At 41.0% G+C, this 17,924-nt stretch overlaps 1 protein-coding gene across 1 annotated transcript in view; it reads right to left on the bottom strand.

Annotated features, from left to right (window-relative positions):
- Window positions 1–774: 774 nt before the first annotated feature.
- The window catches only part of SLC7A11 (solute carrier family 7 member 11), a 61,322-nt gene continuing 44,172 nt past the window's right edge, over window positions 775–17,924 (bottom strand). The window contains exons 7-12 of the mRNA XM_026106154.2: window positions 14,720–14,843; window positions 13,442–13,545; window positions 12,860–12,956; window positions 10,050–10,199; window positions 8,139–8,316; window positions 775–3,051 (exon numbers count right to left, since the gene is read on the bottom strand). Of these exons, the coding sequence (XP_025961939.1) occupies window positions 2,984–3,051; window positions 8,139–8,316; window positions 10,050–10,199; window positions 12,860–12,956; window positions 13,442–13,545; window positions 14,720–14,843 (721 nt within the window). The 3' untranslated portion in view covers window positions 775–2,983. The remainder of the gene's footprint in view (window positions 3,052–8,138; window positions 8,317–10,049; window positions 10,200–12,859; window positions 12,957–13,441; window positions 13,546–14,719; window positions 14,844–17,924) is intronic.

Below are 17,924 nucleotides of genomic sequence, written 5' to 3' on the forward strand. Positions count from 1 at the left end.
ATTTCTCTAAGAGATGTACTAAGCCTCATAAATATTTGCTACTCAGATAAAAATTTTCATTTCTGTTGCCTTTAGTGGGACTTCTGCCTATACAAAGCCCCAGAAGACCAGCAAGTTCAAAGAAGGAAAAGAGCAGCATCCACCTTAACATAAAGAAATACATGTTTTGATAAAGCCCATTTGATAATAAGGCATGATAAGCAAGAAACAAATGAAGAAAAAATAAGGTTTGCTAAAATTCTTCACAAAAGTAGTGTCATTGCCCTGACTGCTTCAGGCCCTAATAAGAAATATTTATATAAAACTTAGCCTTTATTCCAGAAAAATTTCCTTTATGAATCTGAAGACAATACTTAAAAAAAAAGTCTTAAAAATATCTCAAGGCTTTCTTTTAATTTTCTGTTACCATTTCCCCTCCTTTTGTTGGCGTATGCATAGCTTCCAGGTGTCATAAAAGTCCGTAACACTTTTATAACACAGCGGAAATCCCATTAAAATATTTCTGTATCGTGATTGTATATGCTAATGGAGCTGAATCTGAATCTAGAATCTATGTGCATTTTCAAAAATTGGTTTGTTATTTTTCAGAATACTTTTTCTCGTCCTAATACACAACTGCACAATTAAATGAGTTACAGGATTTCCAAAGGGACAAATTAACTGCTTACATCAAAATAAACCTAGTAAAAAAAAAAAAAAGTCATTGAATCAGACCTTAGTAATATTTCTGAACGTGCAAGTCCACGATGGGAAAAACAAAAAAACAATATTCACTTAATCTTACAGAGGCCATTTATTTCCAGAAGTTAACACTGTCTGTGTCTAAATTATCAAGTAATGCGGCGCATTAGGAGTGAATATGTGGAATTAAAGAGTCGGCGCTGAAGACCCAGCATCCTTGCCTTTGCCGTTGCAGGAGGTTTTGCTTCGGACCAGCTGTGGTGCGACGCACTGAACATCCACGAGTGGAGGAGCATGTTAGGTGGCACTTCCAGGCAGCTTCCTTTCATCGGAGAGGAAGGCAGCTGTGTGCTTTGAAGATGCACCACGATGATGTGAGCCAAAACATGGCGAACGGGGATGGCCAGGAAGCCCACTCCTGACTCAAACGTAAATGCTCGTCAGACACATGCGCTGTCAACATAAAAATCTATCCCAAAATGTTTGTCTAACAAAGTTTCAAATAACACTTTAAGTTACTGTAAACAGAAAACATTTAAAGAAAAAATATTTTGTAATATGTTTTCTGTGTCTTAAATTACTTCTCTTTTACATCATCAGTTACTTCCATTTCCCTATTTCTATGAAGCTCCACCATAGAAATATAGGTAGGAAAAACATGTACAAATTTTAAGACATTAACATGTACAAATTTTAAGACATTTTACTGTAAACCCTTAAAATGGCAGGAGTTGTTCTGGATATATACAATACATATACAATATACAGTCTCCCTTTACTGTAGTGGTCTGGCTACTAGTTGTGCTTTTCTCCCAGTTTAGGAAGTCTAATGTTGCTGTCTTAATTTCATAAAAGTTTTGATGAAACACACGACTAATAGCAAACAGTCCTAGACGTAGTGCATTGAATGTTTAAACATCTTCTCAACAGAGTGATAACGAACCTTAATCTTAAGGTTGAGTAGTCTTTGACTAACAATATAAAACAGCATTTTTAAGCATTAAAAAATGTCTTTTATCCACAGCTATTTTTAATAAAAAGGGCAAAACTTCAACTCATATTTGAGCCAAGTCTCAGCTTAAACATTATTCTGAAGATGAAACTTCAATTTAGTTTGATTTTATCAGTTTTGATAGCTTCTCCCTGTTTCAGCTGAGATAAAACCAGGAAGAAGATGTCGGCAGAGCACCTCTTTCATGGTGTTCAAAAGCCCAGTTAATTGAAATGTGCTCAAATAAAAACCCACAGATTAGGTACATGTCCTACTCAAATCAACAAATCTGTTATAGCTTGCCTTACACCTTACTCATAAAATAGTACTGCATTTATTTCCATGTCTGTACAGAATTCCCACTGATTATATAACCAGTGACTATTATTCATTTCAACAATCCTATCAACAACTATATAAAACTTTAAAAGCAGTTTTGCCTGACTGATACCTGCAGGTCCATATGTTTCCAGATAGAAAAATATTTGTACACCAGTGGAGGTCGCATTCAAATGGTTTGTTTTACTTGTTTGAAGGCAATTACTTTGTTGCTGTATTTCCTATGTATATGTACACAAAGAAATGTCAGTAAAAACAGTAATAATTTTCAGAGTGGTAGAAACTTTAAAAGGTATGAAATTACTGCCCCAAAGCTAAAAGCTACCTGCCCCACTGGCATAAACATTCATTCTCAGAAGATGCTCCTATATGCTATGTTGTAACAACTCTGGAACAAAATAACCTTGAACTTGCCACCGCAAAGGTGGTAGAAACCATTGTATTTCTACATCAATGTGCTGGTGCTCCCAGTGAGACAAAAGAAGTAAAATACGGCTGCCAGTCGGACTGACGGGAAGAACATTATTATTAGCTGAAACTCAGCAGCTCTATCTCATCCTTTCTCTGGTGAGAATTAGGTTCTTCAGGGACAGCAAGCAGGATACATTCTTCACAGTATAGCCGACTATTATTTGAACATTGCTTAAACATATTTTCAGTGATAATGCAAAAAAATCCTAGTTTGAAGAACCTACAGTTTGTTAAAATATGACACTGTAATAGAAGAAATAGTAAAGAGAGGTGTTCTCTTGTTGTTTCTGTTCTTGCTTTCGACATATAAACCAACCACATTAAGAAACTTTGCAACATGATAAAATACAGCTCTGGTAACTGACTCATTCAGTATGCATCTCAGCTGTGACTTGTTCTTCCAGTTTGCAGAATATTAGGATGGGAAGAAACCTCCCTACCCTCTTCCTCAGGTTGAAATGAAACACCAAGTCAAAAGCCGCATTTTCAGGTACATGAGGATCATGATTTCTGGTCTTCCTCTGCTGGGACAACTTCCAAGATGATTTGCAGTGTTATAGTTACCCTGTCTGCAAAGATAAAAGCAAACACAGAGGAGATTTTAGAGGGGGTGGGGTGGGGTGCAGAATGAAAAGGGAAAGCAACCAGGAAAATTGTCTTAGTTGCTATACATCCTACTTGCACATACTGTTCATATCAGTTGTATATACCTGGTGCATAGATCATTTAAGTGTCTCACATAAAATTTTTCTTTTCAACTGTGCTTTCTTTGCCTCTGATCCAAAGAGATGCATATACAATGATAGCCAGAAGGGTATATAGGTATAAACTTGCCCAATAAAAGTATGTACGTCTTTAAAGGCTAATTTAGAGCATGATTGCTCTGCACAACTATTTAGTTTTAACAAAGCTTAATGTTGAAATAAAACTCCAAAAGAGTTCAAACAAGTTAATTCAGCTGTGCCAAAATCTGCCTAAACAAAAGAGAGGGGAAAAAAAAGGAAATGATGATTATAATGCCTCTTTACAGGTCTAAGAACGTCATGCACATAAAGCAATTTCATAATATTTGTTTGACATTTTGGACATTTGTTTCCTTTTGGTGGTTTTCTGTTTAGAGTACCGATTTATAAATGGCACAGATTACTTACCTAACGAATAAGTAAAAGAACATTCACTTACCACTCTTTTTGCTTATCACTTTCTTTTTTTTTTTAATAACCCATTTTAAACCAGCAGGAATTACTGTAAAAGAAAGCTCTGACTTTCCAATGTTTATCACTCCCCATTGGCATTGACACCACCATAAAGCGAGGAGGGGTAAAACCCGATGCAGCTCACAAAAGACACGAGCTGAATCCACTTTCCTGCTCTCCTGTCTAACACAAATTTTACTATCTTTTGCTCTCCTCTCCAGAGTCACCGGTTCAATGCAAGCCAGGTTGCCCTTTGGCTGTGAACTGATGGGGTCAGAGAGGCTGAGAGGCAACGGAGACCGCGTTTTCCTCCATCGCCCTCCCCTCTGCCAGCGGGGACTGACAGCTGGGAGCTGAGCCGGGAGGAGAGCCAGCAGCGGGAAGCCAGCAGGGGTTGGCCCCTGCCTTCCCACCCCTTCCCAGTTCAAGGCTGAGCAACTGGGGGAGAAGAAAAGAGTTTCTATCAAGCTGAGCGATGGTGTAGAAGTGCCGGGAAAAGGGCATGGAAGGCCCGGGCTTCTCAAGAACTGGCTGTGAGTTTAATATCCTGTTTGATTAACTGGACTGAGCCACCTGCTGCAAGACCTCGTCCTCCCCGGGGCTGCGGGCAGGCAGCAGTCTCCGTTTTCATACAGCAGAGCATCACTTGGCGCTGCCACAAAGCACGCGCAAAGCAACGGAGCCCCATTTGGGAGGGGGAGTCTGCTCCTGTGGGTTTTTTTGGCTGCAATATGCACAGAGTAAGACAGAATCATGAGAATTTTCTTGAAAAAAATGATTCAATCTGCAGCCAGGCTGTATCTCTATAGCATCTGCTTTGAGTGGTACCTGAGGTTACAGGACCAGCTTCTTATTTATACCAAGACAACTTAACATACCATGAGACTAACAGCTGGTTTTCTCTCTATTTTAAAGCCCATTTTTCCTTTTCAAGAGGAGAACTCACTGTAAATAAGGCCCAGTGGGCAACCTTCATAAAAAGCCTGAGCTGCTATCTATAAGCACCAAATAAAGCTTGGGCAAGGAAAGAAAGCAGAAATTGACTGGCTGTGTATGAGACGGGGCAGCCTAATGCCGAGATGAATTCCTGTGGAGCCCGACATCATCAGCTCAACAAAGACAAGTAAACTGAATACACAGTGCTATATCCTGAGTGAGCAAGTGGCGAGTGGTGTTTGTAAATAACCCTTAAAGAAGCAATTTGGTATATAAACAGAAAATCTGTTTTCCAGTATCGACTCAGGCTATGAAGAAGCCAGCACTCAACCTTTAATTCTTCCCAGTTCAGTCCACTATAAAGAAATATAGGATTTTTAAATATGAATCTAAGATTGAGTTTTTAACTGAGCAAGTCCAAATGTAATAGTTCTGCTGCTGGTGCCACGTCCTTGGGTACATTGATCTACCTGCTTCTGTAGGACTTGCTAGACTTGATTCCTTTCATTTTCAGATTAATTCTACAAGAAGCAAAATAGCGGTGGTCAAATGAAGCCTGTACTAGCTGAAAATGATTTGTGCAAGCTTATCTGGTGCCACACTAAAATTCCTTTGGAAGAGGAGAGAACAAAAAGTTATTCTCACTGCAGAGTACCACCCAGACACTACTAACCTCACAAAGAAGTAGGTTGTTTTTTATTTAACATACTAATTTAGTAAGAAGAATGGGCAATGCAAATGCCATAGAGGACAGTCAAAATATACTTTTCCAAAGAACAAAGAAGTTCAGGCTTGGAGAGCATTTCCTGGGTAATCCATCTGAGGGCTCTGCTGTTGTGGCCAGCTCAAAATCCCTTTTGCAAACTGCTCATGATCCATCTTCACCCTGGGCCCCTTTCCCCGCTCCTCCCTGTGGTTGTTCAACATCCCTCTCCTCTGATCGTTACAAACCCCATTTTTAATTTGCAGTCTCACGTTACGCGGGGCTGGTGTGTACGCAGGTGCTTTTGCACCAGTGCTGTCCTTTACTTAAACATGTTCCCCCTGGCATTTACGAGCAGCAGTCACCTCTTGTCTCAGAGCCATCTCGGGAGAGCTGAACAAGTCACGTTGCTCTAAAGGTGACTTTGCAAATGGCTAGAGAGAGACCCCCTGCTCTGCTCGTGCGCTGCGCTGCATGGATGAAGCAGCCTGGGAACTGTCTTGTTAGCATGACGCTGTGTTCAGGCTAACATGCTTTGACTTCCCCTGTAGTACTACACAAAACGCTTTGTTCAGGTCTGAGGAGATTAGATCTATCACACTGTCCTTTGCCATGAAAAATCAGTTGTCTTCTCAAAGAAAGTTACCCAGTTAATCTGTCAAAAATCTACCGTTGGTAAATTACAGTCACGTTTTATCATGTTTTCCATTTACCTCAGTGTCTGGCACTATCCTTTCTTTTCTAAGTTCATCTAAAGCCTTGCATATTATTTCCAGGTTAGAATATCAGGCTTGCAGTTGCCCAGTGACTTTTGTTTCCCACATCTCACAGAGGCACCTTAAATGAATTTATCCTGATTCAATGCTTTTGAAAAATGCTCTCAGGCTATGCAGTGGAGCAGCCTTAACTTTCACAAAATAATTCATTTTTTTTAATAGTGACTCTTTGGAGAGCATTTATTGCTTAATCTGAGAAAAAAAGAAATATTTTTATTTATCAAGTGGATCACCACTCTTCTCCACCCAAAACTGTCGACTTCAATTTTCTGTCATTACTGTTGTTATTTGGGGAATAATAATTGCAAAGCAAACAAGTTATTTCACCCACTGACTGGCATCTGCTGCTTTCCCCTCTGAGCCAGTACAGGGTGTCCATATGTATTACACAGGCATCTGGCCTTCTTTCTAGGAGAAGAGTTTTGTGTTATCTGAAGAGCTAGAAGATTTTGCTTCATTGTCACAGCTGGCAGAAAAACCTTTACATGTATCCAGTCTACCTTAAAGAGAATATTTTTTCTCTCACCCAAGTAATGCAGTTCAACACTGGCATCCTGTGGCCAGAGATTCAAGTAACTGTTCCAAAACCTCTGAGACTTCACAGAAAGCACTAAAAAAATCTCCCGGGTTTGATAAGGGAAAATTCCCTAGTCCCTAAATATCAAGACTGAGAAATTATAAGCAGACAAATAAAAACTATTTAATATAACGTCCTTTTGCATACAACTGCTTTCATTTGCACTGAAACTTTCTACCTGTCCCCAGGTCATTCCAAATAATATACAACTTCATGAGTTTAAAATTAAGGAAGCCAGATTTTGCTGGCCTTAAATTGACTAAAATCATTTCTGTAAATATTTTCTGCCCTATTGTCTATGGACTTCCCAGCATGAACTGAGAGAGAAATTCATGGATCCTATAATAGACACAATATATGGCTTATATACATATATGCTATAAAGACTAAACTATTTACATAAATATATATATACACATATATCCTTTTATTGTGAGCTGTGCATTTTAAAACATCCTTTACTCAATACTAAAGCACTAAAGACAATCCACATGTCTTTAATTTGGCAGCTATACAGAGAAACAAACTTTTGTTGAAAACTCATGGGTTTGGCTTTTGTTTTGCTTTGTCTTGCAGCAGAAAAGGTTTTCTTTCTGTTTTAACAAATTATCCATCACTTCTTAAATATTTTCAAAACCTTTGCCTACATCCACATCATGCTGAGTCACAAAAAAGAAAAAAAAGGATGAGGGATTGTAATAAAAGGTACTGATTTTTTTTTTTCTAACTGAAGTGCTTCGAATAACTTCTCCAACACATCAGAACTTTCACAAATGCTTTTAAAAACTGTCAGAAATGGTATCAAAATGACTCTCAGTGCATTTCAGGGGTGAAATGCTATAGCTAAGCCCCTTGGAAGTCATTTTGTCATGAAACAGCAACAGTTTCCACAGACGTGTGTCAGGCACCGAGTATTTTGTCATCCCTTTGTCTGAAGCTGTCACTAACGACAGCACAGCCGGACTGAGCCTGACCGTGCCGGTCCCATGCCAAGCGTTCCCCTGTGGCCCACAGATGTGTGATCCCGAAGCAAGTCCCAAGCCTGTCCTGTCATCACAACTGGGACGTTTACGTTTCCAAAACAATTTCCCTATCAGGAAATACTTCCTCAATTAGCATAGGCAAACGGCCAGGGGAGGAAGGTCAGTGATTTAAAAGGAATCCGATGTTTGTAGGGGAGGCAGGTGAGCAGGGAGCAGGGAAGAGATATGCAGTCATCTGAAGTGCCTTTTGCTCGGGAAAAACACCAGTCAGTCTCTGTAGCTGAAGGCACAGGCTGCTGTAAACCTCTCTCTTTAGTTAGCTGACACTGACTGTAAGTGGCAGACCAATGCTATAGCTTTCACCAAGGAGAAACGTGCATTGTCCCCCCCCTGGACCGGGGCAGCAGAGAGGCTCAATTGAAAGGATTTCACGATACAGGGAGCTCTGAAAAATTCCCAGAGCCGGAGAGGAGGAGGGGACTTACCTAAGAGCTTTCTGAACCACTTTGGCTTCTTGTCCCATACGATAAAGAGGTAGTAGGCGGGAACTCCAGTCAGGGTTATTGCAAATCCAATCCCAGTATTGACTGGATCAGAGTAAAGTGACAGTGCAACCATGAAGAGACAGGTGAAAGAAAACAGTGCTGGTATAAATAGAGGCACCTGAAAGATAACCACACAAACAACCATTACTTCACATTGACCTTGTTATTGAATGACAGTGGCATTTAATGTTCCATGCAATGTATATTGGATAAAACCCAGCACTACAAGATAGTTCTGGAGAAATACAAGCATCTAGAACATCCCCGCAAAATGCAAGCGACTGCAAAAAGCAAAGTAAGCAAAGGGCTATGCATTGAGTACCACAGCAGTCTTTTAATTACACACCAAAATACTGTACTGCTTTACATCCTTTAAAATGTAACGGCTGTAAACATGTTACATTACACAAGTCCTTTCTCTAATCCTCCATTAGGTAAGTAAGCAGCACTAACTGTAGTAAAGATTTCCTCTTTCATAATTACCTATTAGAAAACATTTGAAAACACAGCAAGGAGCTCAAGTCACCCTTTATAACTATTAAGAACATATTGATTTTCTTTCTAAGGTAAAAATCAAAATCTGGCAGGAGGAGAGCAAATTAAACACCATTTGACTAGCGATAAAGATATCTGATAGCATTATGCAACTGATAGCTACTGAAAAAGCACTTTCTGACAGTATGACTGATAGCATTATCAGTGCTCAAAGTACGAAAAATAGCAATATCAAATTAATTCTCTCAATTTTCAAAAACACCACTACAATCACTAACTTAGCACCCCTCTGAAGGAAATGCCTATGGGCATGGCTTGTGAGATGTTTGGTGTAATGGAGAGCTGGCGAATTCCTTGGAGATTATTCCCTTCTTTTCATGCCTTGAAGCATTACTGTTCTTCTTTTGTGAACTGTCAAAGCATTTTTTTAATCAAAGCAAAATGGGTTGTGCCGTTGACCTTCTTATTTGCTGATATGTCTACAAGAATGCAACAGCACACATTCTTAGTCCTCTGTAAAATAGGCTTCTTGGTTTTATATATAAATAGGGAAAGATTCCTCCACTTTTATTCATGATGGACATTATCTTTCCATACACATAATGGGACAATTTACTTTGTAAGATGCTACTTACAATAAACAAGAGGAGTGGCAGAATCAAAGCCAAAGTGACTATAGTGCTGTTGGCCAGACTATTAGCATTTTCTTTCTGAGTTCACAATAATGGTGTCAGCAAATCAACTGAGAGTCCCAAATATCACAATAAAAGGACTAGTAACTTATTTGCACATCAAATTGGCATATTCTGTATGGGATAGACAATGTAAATGAAAGATAAATGTTTAATATTAATGCTTATGCCTGACACAAATATTGGAGGCAAAATTATTCAGGCTTTTATCAGGGCAGACGTTAAAATGAGGACTGGCTGAAAATCAGGTTGCCACATGTCACCCTAATATTTGCAGTGTGAAGCCTACGCGAGTACCTAGGACTAGGGGTATTTTCACACAGCTTGTTAAAGACCTCAACTTGTGTCAGACTGCCTCAGCACAACAGGCACACAAAACTGAGCAAACATCTTCACTTTCACACAGCCACCTCAATGGCTCCCCCACAGCCACCAGGGAGTTGCAGAGAATTCTCTTTGCAGAAGACAACTCAGCCAGGGTAACCCTGGCCATCTTGCAGGAAAACACAAGGAGACTCTTCAGTGTAAAAGACTGTTTTCTATTAATTCTGCTTTTCATGAAAAGGAGGTTAACTTTTTATCGGAAAATGCTCCTTTACTTTCTGGCTACACAACAGATACGAGGGAGAAGGATTCATGTAAAACAGGCAAGAGCGGAGGTTACCTTGAAAGGACGAGGCATATCAGGACGTTTATATCTGAGATAAATCAACCCAGCAACTGCTAGTCCAATAAAAAGCCACCTGGCAAAACTGAGGAAATTCAGGAGGCTGTAGAGATCCCCATTGAATAGCATTATCATTGTGAGAGGGTGCTGCAAAAGAAATTCAGAGCGTCAGAGAGTTTCAGTGGCTTGACCTCTGTTATTTTACGGCAGTGATACCAAACCTTTCCATGGGGACAAGCAACGCAGCCTTTCCTAGGGACACCTGAGAGCCCCAGACTTCAGGCCTGCCTTTTGCACGTGACCATGTGTGCGATCAACACGTAGCTGGGGTGGCCAGGTGTCTTGGGGAAGAGGAGGGAATCGCCCGGGCCCCCAGGCCCACTGGGGAGACCGGGCAAAGAGGGCCCAGGTGGGCTTAGCTCGCAGGGTGTAGGCTTACTACGTGGCTGAAACGCAACCACTCCTAAGCAGAGGGAGCATTTAGCTGTCACTCAGGAGGCTACTGAACAGCAAGAGAGGGAGACAACAGTGGGATAAAAACATCTCCTCATTAAAAAGGTGTTCTGAGATACGTAAAGCATCTCTGTGAGGCAGGCAAAAGCTTATGGATAAACTCAAGTGTTCTACCTTGAGTTAGATAATTTTTATAGGCTACGTGGATCTCTTTCAGGGTAATCTAGGGACAAAAGGGGAATATTTGAAGCCTAGATCAGCTATGAAGGGCAGTCCACACTCAACATGAGAGACACATTGCGTCTGAAATGACACAGTCCTGGCATCTAGGGATGAGGGAATGAGTCTCCTTTACTAGAGCCTCGTGTTCAGAAAAACGGAGAATCCTGGTGGTGACAGCCTCTCCAGGTTTATAACAAGGCAGCCAGGTAAAATCCACTGCAGATGTGGTAAAAAGCTGAGCTAAATCCCTATGTCAAGAAAACTAAATTGTATTAGTTCTCTCAAGTCAAAGCCTTGCCCCCTCCCCTCCTTCTTCCTTTTCTTTAAGCAGCGAAGACAGCATGGATTTGAGCAAGAAGGATCAATATTTCAAATATGTGTCTCTGGCTTCCAACCTCTAATGATTTACAAAGTGCTTGGTTCTTTGCACACAGATATTAAACAAACTCCTTCCCTGTAAAGGTCAACAGGAATTTTACCACTGACTTATATTGGGCAGGATTTCTTCTATATAGACTCAGGCCCTAAAAGTTTTAAAATTCAGCTATAAGCATGATAACGTAACAAAGGGCCAGGCACAGTGAAGGAGTGCTATTGAGAAAAGAAACAAAGTAGTGTTGCAATAGGATTACATGGTTTCTTGGAGTTGTTATACACACATACATCTATCAAATACCAGCATATATGTAATAAACAGATTTCTGAATTCCTAAAGACTTTTTTGATTTCCCAAGCCTAAAAGATGGATATGCTCATTTTCTGAATTTCTCCTCAACAGCTCTTTCCATTCTTACAGTGTTTAGCTCTCTGCCAGAGAAATAAAACAAGAAAATGCTAAAATGCAGACTGTCAGCGCAGAATATATCCTGCAACTGCCCTACTTGTATTGGGGCAAGAAGAAAATGACAATTTCTGAAGGAATGCCATCTTCATATGAGAATCTGTGGCTTTTTCAAAGGAAATTAATGCACTGGTGTAACAGGAGCAGATGCAATAGCAGAATTTTTTTTCAGGAAAAGAAAATGCATTAACATATTCAGTGCATTTTATTCCAGAGAAAACAGTCAATGCAATTTACACAAAAGATGTGACTTCAACCTAAATAAATAAAATGTGAAGTAAATGTGAAGTAAATAAAATAAAATAAATTCCATTAAAACTTTTCATCATAATTATGTTACCTAACTTTCAAAATTTGGATGCCTACAGTTGTATATATACATATAAAATTCAACACTTCAACTGGCACTTCAGAAGAGCGCTTTTAGAAATCTAGTGCAAAAACTGATTTAAATTCCAGTATACGCATCTGATCATGCTAGCGTACACTCACATTCACACACACACACACACACATCTTCTACCGAGATTAGCAGGCCCCTCAGGTGCAGAGGTCTGCCCACACACAATTACAGTCATTGGTCCCCAAAAAGGGGTTGAACACCCACAGGTTTCCAAAGAAGTTTGCATAATAAGTGCGCATCCACTTGGCATTATGCAAACGGACTCGAGGCCTGTATTTTGCCATTTTGTCCTAATATTTTACCATACAAATCAGCCTGCAATGCAAACACATGGCCAACGTCTAGTGCTGCCTCCACTGCAGAGCTTGCTAATAGGAGTTCCTCTCTGATTCTGGTGTTTGTCCTCAGACAGCTCACAGGCTATCGCCCAGGCACATGCTTGCTCATTTTCGTGGTGCGTAATTGTTTGCATTTTTCACTGTAAGGTGGTATAGTGAGCCGTTAGGGTGCTCCCAGATGCTGGTTTTGCTGCACTTTCAGCTAAATGAATCCCCCCTCCTTTAAAAAAAAAAAAAAAAAAAAAAAAAAAAAAGGAATTTGTTTCTCTGAAAGGCAACTAGCTAAGCACTAGCAGGTCCCTAGAAATACAGGGCAGTAAGACCCGGGTTAGGTGGCAGCTATAGGCAGTCAAGCGCTGCTGCCAAGAGGAGATGAGAGAACAAGACAACTCCTGAATCTCAGTCCTCCCTTTCCTGTCCTCTGCCCTGCCCAAAGCCCAGATATACATTAATAAATGAGACTCGAGCAGTGCCCAAATTCTGTTTGAATCCTCCGGAGCAAGGCTGTAATGTGAATTCTTGTGCAGGAACATTTGTTTGTATGATTTACCAAAACAATGACAGCTGGCAGAGGAGTGTGCTTGCGGACATGAATCATGGAGAGGATTTCCGGAAGGTGACCCTCACGGGAGGCAACGAAGAACATCCTGGTGGGAAATAAATGTGGACAGACTTTAAATGTGCTCATTACCGTGACTAGGCAAAGCAGCTCATGAAAGTCATAGAGCACAGCAGTGCTTCTGCGGCTTGGTTAAGATATTTGGAAGGAAGAGAGTAGCAGAAGCCCATACGCAGAAATCAAAGCCATCTCTGAATGCATGCCCTCCTTACGCTATTATTGGTGTTTCAAATTGCTTAATATTTTCCCTCCAATTTTCCTCCTTTGTATGAAATAAAGAGGCCATTAAATGCTACACTCAAAGGGATCCATTTTCAAACTGTTCAAAGGGTTTCAATAATGTGATATCAGAGCCAACAGGAACAAAGAGGGAAAAATCCCCACAGATGGTAAACATTATAGTCATTTTTCATTTCCTAATAAAGGGATGAATCCTCCTCCCTTCCCCTTGCCTCCTCACTTTCCAAGTATATCCCATGCCTTTCAACTGCAACAATATTAGCATTTTCTCACCTGGAGACAGCAAAAATGCCACCATTCATAGAGCCGAAGCAGGAAAGGGCAACAAATACTGGTACAGCTAAAGAAAAGTTTCCCATTAAACGTTCAGCAAACGTCTGTTAGAAGAGAGAGAAATACGCAGTGATTTTTCCGTTGTAAAACATGAAAGCAATCTTACTTTATTAAAAAATTATTAACAAGTATTGTAAGTTTACTCGTACCCCCTTCTGCATCCCTCATTGAAACTTGTCCTGTGTATTTGGTATCTCTTTTTTTTGTGACACTGAGATTACTGTGGACAAGGCCTCCCACTCTCACCCAGTACCTGACTGCATATGGCAGCCTGCCAACTGCAGCAGTGCTGCAGAGGTGGACTCAGGCCCTAATTTAGGTTGGTTTAGATCATTATGACTTCAAAGAGAAGACCCCATCTGCACGGGTCAAGTTCTGATCTGCATACTTAATATCTTTTTCTATAGCCTTCAATTTACTTAGCTGATACCATCCAACAATGTATGCCATCCACGCACGTTTTATTGTCCTAGGTTACAGTAAGAGCCTCAGTTTGGATTTTGGCACCACAGGAGACATGCTTAATTTTCTCGAGGTTTGCAAAACGTTTTGCTTCTAAATCTCCCATGAGCTACAGATTTTGGTCATTGTTTAGATTCCACATCAGTTCGAAAAGCCACAGCAGTGTCATTACTGGAAAGTACATGCAAAATTTTATTTCCTTTTTGCAAGTCAGCATGAATATAAAAATCAGTGTCATCACCACAAATCAGGAAAAACAAAGCATCATTTCCAAGCCAGGCTGCCTTGCAGCTCCTTCCCAAATGAACTCCGGTATTCACACCAACCCCCTTCTTAATGACTCAGGACACACTTTGTGCAGAGACAACTTCACTGCTTCCTGCTACGGAAGTAAGTGCAGACCGCCCACTTCCTCCAATCCCGCTGTGTTGGCTGCTTCCCAAGAGGTCAGCCCACAATTTAGAGGAGAATTTTTCGAGCGTGTACTTGGCTGTAAGTTTAAGTCCCATTGACTTTGTTATCTTAAGTAAATAGAGATGGGCTAATATTATGTTATAAATACTATCAGTGGCCTTAAGTGCAATCCCATTCATCAGCAAAGAACCAAACTAAGTTCACCTGGATGCTAATGCAAAGAGAAGCCATACAAAAGCCTGACTGGATGTGTCCCACTGATTTTTTTCCTGGAAATAAGAATACATCAACAAACAAAACTGCAGCAGGGATAGAGCTTTGCATTTTTCTTCTGTAACTTACCACTGCTACAGCTTTTGAAAGCAGCAATTCCCCAGCACTGATTGTAGTGAAATAAGCCACGTTTGTTAACACATAGCCAACTGTGACGATAATCATTGAAATGCATATTGCGAGGGGTATGTTTCTGAAATACACAAGGTAGCTCATTATTTTGCAATCTGGTTGCTGTTCCCTGAACATGAAACAAATAACATGAGAAGAAGCCACTAATGATGGTGAATGCATATTTGGTGATCCAGAAGTAGCGTTATTAGAAACTACCAGCAAAAATAATGCATCTAAACCAAACCACCTAGACAAATCAAATAGCTTTATAAGCAAGAAGAGGTGAGAAACCCTTTGGGGGGAGGAATCCTTTGGGGATGTGAAGAGGCTCTGGTCCCCATGTCTCCTAGATGAAAAGTATGGCCCACCCAAGAGGTCAGAGCTGCCTAATTGTATTTACGTCCAAGCTGAGCCCAGCTAGGAAGGCCGCAGGTATCAGCACTTGAACCAGCGGTAAGGTGGGTAACAGACCCGGGGGATTTGGCCCTGGATGTCTCCAGACAGCAGGCATAGCGGCAGCCCCGGCAGGGGCCCAAGGCAGCAGCCCTCTCCCCAGCGCCTGGCAGGGTGACGTGCCTGCTGGCAGGGTGACATGCCTGCCGCCTGGGGCAGGGGGGTTACAGCATCTTGCCATGGTGAGAAATGTCCCACATGCAAAATCCTGCCCTCGTCTCTGCAATTCTTCCCTCGCGCACATTACCACATCCCAGTGATCTGTCTCACTTTATAAGGATACATGAGAGCAGAATATGTCCCACAAATAGGAACAGTACAAATTTTCGCCTCTAATAGCTTAGCTAAAAGACAAAGAAACAATAATGCATGAATAAATAATAACATCTAACTTTTATATAGCATGTCCTCCCAGACAGGAAGGCAAAAAATCAGAATTATTCCTATTTTAAAGGAGAGGAACAGAAGCACAGTGAGGTACAGTGAATTTGTCCAAAGTCATCCTACAGGCAAACGTTCAAATAAAGGACAGAGCCAGGATGTTGTCAGTGCTGCTCTAGTCTCTCTCCACGCGGTATCACTGGTAGACTGAAGTGATACCTGCATCACACCAAGGACAGAGGGAGATCTGAAAGTGCTGTTTGGTTCCTTAATTCCGAGCCAGCAAGCCGCTGTTTGACAGAGAGGGTGCGTGCATTGCCTTTGAGGAGAGGCTGGGAGCTGCTGCTCCAGGGCCTGTTCCCTCCAGCTGACTGTACAAAGATTGCTTTTGAAGGCATGGAAAGGTTGCTACGTCTAGCAAACTTTGCTGTGAAGGTTGCCGGATCAAGGGAGAGATAAATGAGGAATTCTGATGTACCAGAAAAGACTGCAAGCACAATCCCAAAGGACACTACTAATTAGCTCAAGGGACGAGGTGACTTTTGGAATCCAACAACATTTATTATTTGCTGATTTTTTCCTCAAAGAAATACAACTGGGTCAGAATTTAAGGATTTTCTTCAGCACTAGTCCTTTATTTCTCAGAGGTATACTTGACATAAGAATGCCTTTATAGGGCCGAAAGGAAGCTATAAACTGAGCTTAAAAAATAAATAAATAAAGCAGGGGCAACATCACTGTTGCTCATCTTGCCCACCTTAAAAACTGTGGTGTCAAATACTATATTAACCCAGACATGTAAGTAGGAAAGTTGATCGTGTTGTATTGCAGTATCACATCTGGGTAGACACGATGACGTTGCATTAACCCTGTGCTACCTCAAGCCCACGGTTTCGGGCGAAGAAGCTGGACTGTAGGATGCGCTTGTTGATGCAGAAGGCAATGGCAAGGACCAGAGCAGATAACCTGGAATACAAGTGCTCTATTGCTAGAAAAACTACAAAGTTGCTGACTGAAGGAATAGTGCAAAACTGTATGTCAACAATATGGCTGTGTGAAAAATGTTTTTGTAGTTCTGTTGCCAAATATTTTACAGCCAGTTTGGTTAAGGTCCTTACCTGACCTGGAGTAAACTGAGTTCGACCCACTTAGCATCTGATTCAAGGTAAGGAAATACAGTTTCAAATCTTCTCAGAACAGAAATTTTAATTACATCTTCTGCACCATGTATTAACCTTTCAACTGCTGAGCTACTGGATAAACCCCACTAGCCCCAGCGTTAAAAGAAAGTTTCCAGCCAATAATACATTTGAACTATTTTTACAAATACCCTTTCAATGACTGAAACCACATCTTCTGTCAAACTTCTGTCAAACAAAATATCTTTGCCCATTCTAACTGTTACCAAATACCCAGCTGCTTTCTTCACTAAGTACAACCACTAGTCTCTCTTGAATTCAAGCAGCCCAACTGTTTGCCTGCTTGGGTTAAAACCTTCTGCCCTGCATCTCAGATACTTACCAACCTTCACACAGCCTAGTACTACCCAATGCCTCTAATTTAAATCCCAGTCTATTTCCTCTAAAATAAAATGGTGGTTTAAAACAAGGAACCGTCCCCCCTACTTCCAAACATGAGTGTCCTTGGCCTGGAGTCCTGCCTCATTATGCTGAGCAGCACTAACCCCTGTTCATAATAATAGCAACAACCAAAAAAACCCTCCCAAAACAAACTAGAACTAGTCAGAAAGTACCATTCAATGCAAAGCCTAAGGATCATAACTCCTGCCTGGAGCAGCATGAGGGATTTTGTGACTTCTAAGCCGTTGAGTGAAATAAGCACTCAGGTTACATCTCCTTTCGTCGCCCGGCAGGAGCAGGCCCTCGGAGGGCTGCAGTACGCTGGCGCGTAGCACATTCGAGGGCTGCTTATTAGGCCCTGCTTTCAGTGCCAGATTTAGACAAAAATGAACGGCCGGTTTCAAGATTTCAGGGATGAGTAATACAATGTGGTTCATTTCTTACTGACACTTGAGTTCAGATTTACACTTGGTCCTTGAATCATCTGAAAGCACAGAGAGACAGGTGTGAGCCATATGTAAAAACACTAAGTGAGAGCTTTAATCATGTCTATCCTGTCCATCCAATTTAAGAGGCAGTTCCCAGTTTGCAAGAGAATACTATTATTATACTTCTTGCTGTGAACTACAGTCACTGCACTGGCAGAAAACCTGTGATGCCATTAGCATTAAAGATTAGCTCCTTTCCTTAGAGGATCGTGGTACCAATTTTCCTGTATTTTATATATTCTCCTACAATTCTAAATC

The sequence above is a fragment of the Dromaius novaehollandiae genome, chromosome 4 (genome assembly GCF_036370855.1).
Source record: "Dromaius novaehollandiae isolate bDroNov1 chromosome 4, bDroNov1.hap1, whole genome shotgun sequence".
In the NCBI taxonomy this organism is placed as follows: Eukaryota; Metazoa; Chordata; class Aves; order Casuariiformes; family Dromaiidae; genus Dromaius; species Dromaius novaehollandiae.